The sequence below is a fragment of the Sinocyclocheilus anshuiensis genome, unplaced genomic scaffold (genome assembly GCF_001515605.1).
Source record: "Sinocyclocheilus anshuiensis isolate Anshui unplaced genomic scaffold, SAMN03320099.WGS_v1.1 scaffold235, whole genome shotgun sequence".
Classification (NCBI taxonomy): Eukaryota; Metazoa; Chordata; class Actinopteri; order Cypriniformes; family Cyprinidae; genus Sinocyclocheilus; species Sinocyclocheilus anshuiensis.
The window spans coordinates 457,839-468,001 of NW_015552562.1; the positions used below are offsets into that span (position 1 = coordinate 457,839).

At 36.4% G+C, this 10,163-nt stretch overlaps 2 protein-coding genes across 2 annotated transcripts in view; one reads left to right on the forward strand and one right to left on the reverse strand.

The window, feature by feature from the left end:
• Window positions 1-1,412, reverse strand: part of LOC107664727 (DNA-directed RNA polymerase II subunit RPB7) — a 3,915-nt gene extending 2,503 nt beyond the window's left edge. Inside the window, exons 1-5 of the mRNA XM_016455376.1 lie at window positions 1,281-1,412; window positions 827-936; window positions 580-739; window positions 349-399; window positions 199-264 (exon numbers count right to left, since the gene is read on the reverse strand). Of these exons, the coding sequence (XP_016310862.1) occupies window positions 199-264; window positions 349-399; window positions 580-739; window positions 827-936; window positions 1,281-1,292 (399 nt within the window). The 5' untranslated portion in view covers window positions 1,293-1,412. The remainder of the gene's footprint in view (window positions 1-198; window positions 265-348; window positions 400-579; window positions 740-826; window positions 937-1,280) is intronic.
• Window positions 1,413-8,574: 7,162 nt separating this feature from the next.
• neurog1 (neurogenin 1) lies at window positions 8,575-9,465 on the forward strand. Its single transcript, XM_016455394.1, has 2 exons — window positions 8,575-8,718; window positions 8,829-9,465. The coding sequence occupies exon 2, from the start codon at window positions 8,839-8,841 to the stop codon at window positions 9,463-9,465; it is 627 nt and encodes a 208-aa protein (XP_016310880.1). The 5' UTR covers window positions 8,575-8,718; window positions 8,829-8,838.
• The last annotated feature ends 698 nt before the right edge of the window (window positions 9,466-10,163 follow it).

A 10,163-nucleotide genomic window follows, 5' to 3' on the forward strand; every position in this document is an offset into this window, starting at 1 on the left:
CGCGTTCCGAACGTTGTTTAAGTGACATATACCGGTATTGCGGTATTTTCAAAATTCATATCATAACAAAAATAAAAAACGGTATTCGGTGTGAACCGGTATACCGCCCAGCACTAAACCACCTATATTTGTGCAAATGAGGACTTGAAGGATTCTCCTCAATAAAACATTTCCTAAAGGTGATTTATTGAGTCTTACCTCATCGACTGTCTTATAGCATGGAGGATTTGAGTTCGGGTCAAACTCCATCTCAGAGGGAATAGACTAGACATAACAGAAACACAGATATGAAACAATTACAAGTGTCAATGACTAATATTTACACAGTTTGATATATAAACAACCTACATGACGAGAAATGAAACAAGACATGGGGCCAATTTCTGTAAAGAGTCCAACCTGGGAAAAGAAAGAGAGAAAAACATTGTACTGAAGTCTGAAAAATCAGTCGCAGAGACAGTGAGTTTTATCAAAACCATTTAAAAGAGCATTGTGCAAGTACGTTCTTTATACAAGGGCTCTCTCCATGAACTAAGAATGACAATAAAAGCACTAACAGAAGATAAAATGGACCCGTACTTTGTTAACCTGGGTGACGACTGCATCCACAACTTCTCCCTTGAAGGGACGGAACACGATGGCCTTGTATTTGACGGGATACAGCACAAAACCTCTGCCCGGCTGGATAACACCTGCTCCAATATTATCGATTGTGGTTACTGCAATAACAAAGCCATACCTGTGACACAAAAGAGAGACATTTGAGATTCATATTTCATAATATTCACTGAAAAAAGTCAGATGTCTTGCTTTCTGTTGGACTTACTTCCCCGTACATGTTCCCTCCACCTCAGTGAACAGCTTCTGTTTGACTGTGTTCAAAAGGTTCGGTCCAAAGTATCGTGGATGCAGGAGAATCTCATGCTCCAAAGAGATCTATTGGGATGGTTATTGAGAAAACAACAATAAATTCATAACAACAAGTCACATGAAAGTAAATGCAATTAATGCACGTATCTAGAATACTCTGCATTAACAATTACATTGACTGATTCGTTTTTTGTTTTTTTAATCCACATAATATCCATCAATTTTCAAAATGACTAGATTTAAGTAGCTAGCTTTATTACATCCTACATTTTCTAAACCTAGTGAGTGTGCAGGTAACTTAACGTTAGCCGAGACAAAACAGCATCAATGCATACACAAGAAAAGAACATATGGAACACTTAATGCTAATGTACATTTTACAAGTAAAATCGAAACAATTACGAACTTACGTGATAAAACATCTCTTAAAAGTTTTTTATCTTAAAGATATCTCGATTTTAATTTTAAAAAGCGGCGAGTGTTGATTTCTGCGTGCTCACGCGCCGCCACTCAAAAGCGCGAATTCAGCTACAATAGTGTTTCCGGGGGAGTTTTCAAATTAAAAGTCATACAAGTTCCTAGAAGACTCGATTCAAACAAACATTTCTTGAGACATTTATTTTATAAAACTACTATTTATTTTAGTTTTTTTGTCAAATATTTATTTAAGGTATTCAAAAAAACGGAATTACGTGATTTTGTAATTTTCTAGCAATAAACATGAGTAAAAATAGGTTTATTTAAACGCCCTTCTGTCATGCTGTGTTTAGGGCCATAAGGATGTTACTTCTTGCTTTATTTCCGTCCGTCATTCCATACATTTTATTTAATGCTACATTTCATCATTTTATACATTTTTATTAAAAGGTTGCCTGCAACCCATGGGGCACAACTGAATATTATGGTTTTGTTCATTAAAATCAGTATATTTCTTTACTAAATATTTTAAAATCAGTTCAACAAATGATGTAAAAAAAAATATGACACTTTTGTAAAGTAGCTTACATTAATTGTAAGATACAGTGAAAAAGGTTGAGACCTCTGAGGTGTAAAAAGCCAAAAAAACACATTTTTTGAGGAGATTATGTATTTAAATACTGTTCTGCTAGGTTAATTGTATGTATCCTTAATTTTTTTAACATATTAGTTACTGTCTCACAGCAAAACCTTTTTTTTTTTCACGATAGTACCCCCCAAAAAAAGATAACTGGAATATACATATTACAAAACATGGTAGTGACGTTTGCTGTAAAAAAAAACCCAAATAATTAAACACAGTGATAATCATTCTAATATCATCTTAACATATGCTAACTGAATTCCATAAGCAAACAGTAATTTTGTTGTTCCCAATTAGTTACGATTTTCACTCAATCAAAAGTTTGTCTTAAAATCAAACTTTATCTCAAGGCTCGTTTTGAACGCTTACACACACAATGCAAGGCAGAACATGACCACAAGAGGTCACTGCGATTCCAAAGCTACGCAATGTACGACCATTGTAGAAACTTTGAAGTTGTTCTAACGGGACAAGCAGTTTAGTGTCTGGTTTTATATGAATACTTGCTATGAAGACACAGAGCGCCATTTCAGTGCTGTTGAACCCCAAGATGTAGAGCTTGAGTTAATTGTCTTCCAAAGTGAAACTAGTGCGAAAATTGTGCCAAGCAACACATTTTTGGCTTTTCATGCTCTTCATTTTGCCATGTCCTTATTAAATTAAGAAGTACTAATGTTTGGCTTCGTTGTAGTATGCTAAGAACAAAACTAAGACATTAATAAACTAAATAAAGTATTATAATAGATAACTGTAATTATTACCATGCATCAAGATCATTGTAACAATACCTTCCATAATAAGCCAGCAATGAAACATGTGATGTGTGAAAGAGGTCCCTTGCCCTAAATGTTATGTGACAAATAAAGCTTATATGTGCAAAAGGTTTCTGAAAGGTATCTTTGCAGTTTTGTTGCTGTTTAGCTTTAATAGCAAGTTTTAAAAGCTTCTTTTCACAAGCAAATAAAAGCAAATGCAGTGGAGTGCTATAGATCAGACTGTCTCACCATTGTTGCCGAGGCAGGTCAGATAGCCGAGGACTGAAGCCATGCATGTTGATGAGCATGGGCAGATGTCCACAGATATCTGAGCATGCTGGATGGGGTTTGCATCCTGCACGCTCCAAATCCAAGACGGTCCTTGGGGACTTCTTCATTTTGTCCACGCCACATTCTTGCAGAGAGCTGGCACTCATCGCAGTAGCCTTGATATTATAAAAGGGTTGCAGATGTCATTACAGTCACAAGTTCATGGCCTTCGTGTTGTGGAGTCGTTGCCTTCATTTAATCAAAGCCTTCATATTCCCTCTTTCTATTTCTAGGGAAATTTTGCCATTCCTATAAATCAACCCATATAGCAATTCATCAGTTTCAAATTGGTGCTTTGAAGTGCAAGTCTTAATGCACAGAAAATATTTTACAGATATTAAGTCATTTTGGACAAGCTCTGTGAAGGCATACTTAAATATCACATATTAGTGGTATATAAAAGCACAAATCCATGCTGAAAATCTAAATTATAAAGAGGTCTGCATGAGAAGGAATATTGCACCTGTTCTCCAGTGAAGCTGTACTGACTGAGAATCTATTATCATTCGATTGCAAAGAAAAATAACAACTGTGCTGTGAAATGTAGCATTAGAAATGCAATTTTCTCTAGGTTGCTTAAAGTAACAGCAAAATGCTGCAGTGCTAGCATCCTCTCTTTTGTCATTTAAGGTATTTTTGGCTATTAAATGTAGTTTGGCATATTATATTTATGTTTATCGCTGAGAATAACACTGACGTTGTATTTAATCACTTTTTGCAAAAGAGAAGCTAATTTTGCATTTAAAAGAACCACAGCTACATATGCACAAATAATAAATGAATAAAATACATGATTTTATAAAATATATTATTATATGCAACACCGAAGTGAATTCTGCTTTCAAAGGAAACTAAATAAATAAATTCATGAAATATATAAATATATAATTATAATATTATTACCTTTATAAATACATCAACAAATCAGTGTAAATGTATAGTAATTTCTGAGCCAAATGCATATGCATAAATAATAAATGAATAAAATGCATTCTTTTAAGATATTATTGTAATTAATTGAATCACTTTCTGCAACACAGAAGTACATTTAGATTTTAAAGGAAACAAAATAAATACATAAATAAAATATGTTATTTTATGAAATATATCATTGTAATTTTTTCTTTTATAAACACATCAACAAAGTATTGTAAATGTATAAAAAATATTCTGCTTTCAAAATAAACAAATACATAATGCATAAATAAATATATAAAATATAAATTGCTTTAAAAAAATTACAGTATAATTAAATATTTTAATCACTTTATGCAACACAGAAGTAAGTTCTGCTTTCAAAGGAAACAAGTACATAATGCAAAACTCTAATATACCTTTTTTCTTTTGCTTTTTTTCTTAATTTTCTGTGACTGATTTATACAAAGGAAATATTATACACTGTGGAAAAAAGTGGTGACCTGCAACTGATACCTTCATTTCGACTTGATTTAACCCATAAAATGTAGTTTTGTTGGTATAATGTATTTAGGTTGATTTAGTGATATTAAATAATATTTTAGACTTGAATAAAACTTAGATGTTATCATTTTTAGGTGTCATTTTTTTAACAACTAGGTGAAAGAAACTAAACATTTCTAAGCAAACCTACCACACTTTTTTTAAATAATATTTCTTTTGTGGCGCTTTTGTTTTTTGAGAGCAAAGCTGTAGTTTCTCCAGTGTTGATCTGAGTGCTCTCAGAGCTGAAGGAAAGAAAGCCCTGTTCCTGAGCTTCAGCGCACTACTTTCCTTCCCCCTCTCCCCCTGCTCTCGCCAAAGGTAGCTTTCAGATGCAAAATAAGCAGACATATGGAGAGGAGGTCTTTCTCCAGCCCTCCTAAAGATTCAGATTGTATGACAAATCACGTCCACCACCACCCTCCCAACCCCACTCAGAATCTCCAGACAACAGCTTCATTAGAGTGAAAGAAGGAGTTTTTGCAGCTTTGTCGAGTCAAGCTCATACTTCTTTCCCTTCTCAATTACTCCATTGTTGGCGAGAGATTCAAGTTATTGCACTCAAAACCATATGGCTGATTTGAACACCTACAAGTGATGCCATCAACTCAACCTATGTTTCTGGGGGGCATTACATGTAGAAACAGAAATCAGAAAATCGTCAAAAAATGGATATTGTTGCAAAAAAAAGAAAGACAGTCGGTCTGCTAAGCGAGAAGTCTAATGCATGGAACAGTCTGGTGAGGTCAGGTGTATGAACTTATCATTAGTCAGGGAATGGCTGTATACTTCCTCCCTTTTACGGTGATGTAGCTTGTGCAAAGCTTCTTCTCATTTTACCAAAGAGTTGCCCTGGTTACTTTCAAATATAAAGTCTTTAGAGACACAGCTCTCATTGTTAGCGCTGATGCAGGGTAAACTAGAGGTAAATTATGCACTTGCACAAACACACCAAGACAAGTGAATGCCCCACCGTAGGGTTTGTATTTAGACTTGGACATCTGATTGATAGTACTAGGTTCACGAACTGGTACATTATGTGTCTGACTCACAAAGAGAGACGAAAATTTACATTCACATCGCTTGTAATGAGATTCCATTGCATTTTGATAATAGCACCTGTTCTGAAATCTTGTAAATAGATACAAAAAATATATATATGTTTCAGGTGTATTTGGCAAACAAATAGGTTCATTTACATATATATTTTAAATATAGGAATGTAATGTTTCTGAAATGCAGCTTTTAGTTATCATAAATGCATTTCAGACAAAGGACACATGCCACTCTAAACATCTAAATCATAATAAAAACATTACATGTAAATGATATTGTTGTTGTTGTTGTTGTTATTTTCAGTTAAATAAAAACACAAAACTTCCTTTCGTAAATTAATAATATAATATAATACCTAATATTGTTTAATAAATGTTTTATGTGTTTTAAATGTAATAAAATACAAATATTCATTATGTAAATGAATAATATCATATAATACAATGTCATGTCATGTTGTTTTTGATGTTTAAAAATATTTTATGTATTTTAAATTAATAAAATGCAAAAAATAATTTTGTAAAGTAATTAATATTATAAATTACTGCATATTAACTTAGACATTCTTGACAAAATATGGCAAATTTTTGCTTTTTGCAATTTTTTTGCTTGTAAATACAGCACAAAATGCAGTAGCTAACAGCCCAGTTATTGAAAAAAAAAAAAGAATTTGGATGAATGAATGTTTACATAACTTAACAAATGTAAAAGAAAGAAAGAAAGAAAGAACGAAAGAGTTGACATTTCCCAACATTGGAAAAATAAATGATATTTATTTGCACAAAACGTACTGCAGTTAATGACAAAATAACTAAATAAATAAATAAATAAGTGGAGATTTGATGCACGTTCCAAGACTATTAGAACAGGGAGTGTCTTTAAACATTGTAACCCTAGAATTTATTTTCAGTCTCTTAAGACCTTCTCGAGGCCGTGGGGGTGATTTTCTTATTTGGGGTGTGGTATCCCCGTACAATTGAAGCACTGGAGTAAGGAATTAATTATCATTCAAAAGTAATGGCCCTATTCTGCCCTGCTTGAATTCTGAAGAAGGAGAAAGGATCCTCTGGCCCCGATCCTGCCGCAGCGCCAGGGGAAAGGATTATTCCGGGGATTACCATGTGAAAATGCATCTAGTCCACTTGTGCTTCACTTCATGCCAGCGAAAGCACAAACGTGCCTCAGAAGCGGGGTGTTTTGTTCACGCTGGGACTATTTGAATAAGAATAATGCTATTGGAGAGTCGCAGGCCGAGAAAAATGAGTGAATAACAAATGTGAATAAAAATAAATATTTAAATATCGTCTACTGTTTATAGTCAAAGCAGGTTCCGATGAGTCTCAGAAGTTTTAGGAGTCCATGTGAGTTTATGCATCCAAAATTATGCATCTAGTCCACTTGTGCTTCACTTCATGCCAGCGAAAGCACAAACGTGCCTCAGAAGCGGGGTGTTTTGTTCACGCTGGGACTATTTGAATAAGAATAATGCTATTGGAGTGTCGCAGGCCGAGAAAAATGAGTGACAAAAGCTCAGAGGCGCAGAATTTGGACGGGGGACAAGCCGTATAGAGCTGAAAAGAAGAGAGAGGAGAGGCGCACAATGGAACAATTCGCCTTATACTCGCTTTGATATATCATACATGCCTGAAGACTCTAAACATTGTGTAATTATTTATAAATGACTGTGCCCCTATCGCCATAATACCGCACGGAGAAAGGCGCCGCAGGTCTCTCCCCAAATTATTTCTAAATAGTGCCCCTTCATTTTTTTTTTCCCCAAAGAGGGGCGAGTTGCTTGCAATTTAATAAATTGAATAATTAATGAACAATTGTATGGCTGTCTCATAAAGATGTCTTTAAATAAAAATTAAGGCACTGGGCACAGTGGAGCAGTTTGATTGAACTGCATCTTTCACCTTGTGAGTTATAACTCAAGATGCGCGCTGCATGCAGGGTGAATAAAGTGAAATATACAGCAGAAAAACCTTATTTTAATGGGAACATATTGTAATTTAAAGAATAATATTGTATTATTAAAAAAAACACATAATTTTAATGTGAAATATGAAAAAGTAAAACATTGTGCATTAAAGTAATGCCTACTTTTATGATAAAATAGGGTTTATGGTTTTTGTTTTTGTAGTTAAATTAATGAACAGATATATTTCATTTTCCAGAACGCTTTGCCCAAACCAGCTTAAATTCAGTTTACATTTCTGTTCTTAATACATTGTTTATTATGTACATATTTTGTGTTTGCATGCATGTTGTATTGTTTAGTATAAAATAGTTTAGTGTTTTATTTGTGTGGGTAAAACTGTGCTCTGTGCAGAGAGGCAAATTCTGATCAACTTTATCATATGTTGACATTTCTTATATTCTGTACAAGATTTTAATAGGTTGGTATATTAATATATAATGACATAAACGGTTAGGTAACATAGGCTACGTTGAGTAAAGTAGCCTACACTTAAAAACAATAGCGTTTTGCAAACTACAAAAAAGTTTGTATGTCGAAGTATCAAAATATAAGCTACAAATAATTGATAGCACGTTGGACCTTGTATTAATTGTGTGGAATAAAAAAATGTGTTTTTAAAAAGTCACATTCATAATCTTGCATCAAACCGAAACAATTGTGTATATCTTTATTATAAAATAACACAAATGATTTGCTTAGCGCACAAAATACAATAGATAAATGTGAAGAAAAAAAAACTTGTCTTCTAGCCTTGGGCCACTCCGTGTTGTCTCTTCTTTTCAATTTCCTCTAGAGATTTAAGTTAAAGTGGGCTTGGTGCATGCTGGACAGATAGCAACAGCTCTGCTCGCGTGGCTGGCCAGCTCTCCGGCTCCCTGATTGGCCAGCGGTGATTGCAGGCACGCTTCAGAGGGCGAACAAACAACAGGCATAAATTATGCTAATGAGATGGTCGTGCGGCACGGGGCAGACCTGATGCAAACCATTCATTCATCCTTCACAAAAATGCCAAAGCGAGGGGGGTACGTCCATTGTCTCCCCAGGGTATATAAGGTAGGTGAGGCCAGTCGTGTGCCAAGCTCACAAGCTCGCACGAGCTGATTGAGGGGTAAGAGCAAGACAGACGCGTGCCTTAAACTTCAACACAAACTATCTGCAGGACTCTGCAAGACCTCAAACACCCAGTTTCATCTCCCAGACCACATAAGGTGTGTATTGGCAGGACCAAGCACCCTCAGTGCTGCGCGCAGAGAACTTGGAATGGCTTTCTGAGCTTGTTTTTGGCGTATTCCTAACTTGAATCTTGCTATTTCTCCAGGTTACCAACAATGGAGACTGTCTACTCCGACATGGACACCTCAAGCTGCGACTACTCCTTTACGCACACGGATGATGAGGACTCACGCAGCAGCCTCCACTCCGCGTCCCCCGCGTCCTCCTGCGGCAAGCCGCCTGCGTCTCCAGTCGAGCTCCAGCAGAAAAAGAGGCGTAGTGGGCGCGCCAGGAACGAAGCCACCGTGCATGTCGTGAAGAAGAACCGCCGGGTGAAGGCCAACGACCGCGAGAGGAACAGAATGCACAACCTCAACGACGCCTTGGATGCTTTGAGAAGCGTGCTGCCTGCCTTTCCCGACGACACGAAGCTGACCAAAATCGAGACTCTGCGCTTCGCTCACAACTACATCTGGGCGCTTTCCGAGACCATCCGGATCGCAGACCAGCGGCAGAGCAAGCCCAGAGACCCTGCGCTGCTGCTCCCAGGACTAAGCTGCATGGGAGATGCGCCCAGCCCCGGCGGTAACTCTTGCTCCTGGCCATCCGGCGCATCCTCCTCGTCTTCATCCCCGTCTTACTGCAATTCAGACCCGGGCAGCCCCGCAGCCATGGACGATTTTGGATACTTGCAGACCGATGTAGTTTACAGCTACCACAACTTCGTGCCTAGCATCTATTAATGTGACTCGAGCGTTCTCATGTCTGTATAGAGTCTGCTGAAGCGTGTAGTGTAAAATCAGAGGACTTTGCTCTTACTTTTCTAATAGAACCAAGAGCACAACATTAGCTATTCACTGTTTGCCTTAACGACAGTTCACAGATGAGAATGTTCTTATTTTTGTACGTTTTGTTACCGATATTGATGCCTTTTCCGATATCTTTGCACTTTTGCGCATTCTTTGGAGCATGACCTTAAACGCCTGTTAGAGAAAATTATAATTTAAAGCAAGACTGATTGGCCTTTGCAGTCCAAGGTGAAAAGTCAATATTACAATTTGTAGAGCGATAAAGCAGAAAAACGAGCGTGAAAATTCAGTTTCAACGCTGTGACAATAGACTGAATGAATGGACAAGACAAAGATCTGGCCTTATGCGTTATGTATTTTGACCCGAAGAAACCTCTCCTGTCTGGCTGATCCGTATACAGTTACGACTGCTTTCCCACCACTTTCTTTTTGTTTTATTTATTCAACCTGTTGCTTTCATGCTATTGTATTTTTATTGTATATAAAGAGATTTATTCTATTATGTATTTACCTCAAAATATAAATCTGGTGCAAGCGTGTTTGTACGAATAAATATAACGTTTTCTACAAAAAAAAAAATCTGTGCTTGCTTCTTTGCTTCGTAATGTGACTCTGAGATGCATAAACAACTC

Bases quoted from the DNA above. Each gene is read 5' to 3' on its own strand.
- neurog1 (XM_016455394.1), top strand. From the start codon at position 8,839: ATGGAGACTGTCTACTCCGACATGGACACCTCAAGCTGCGACTACTCC.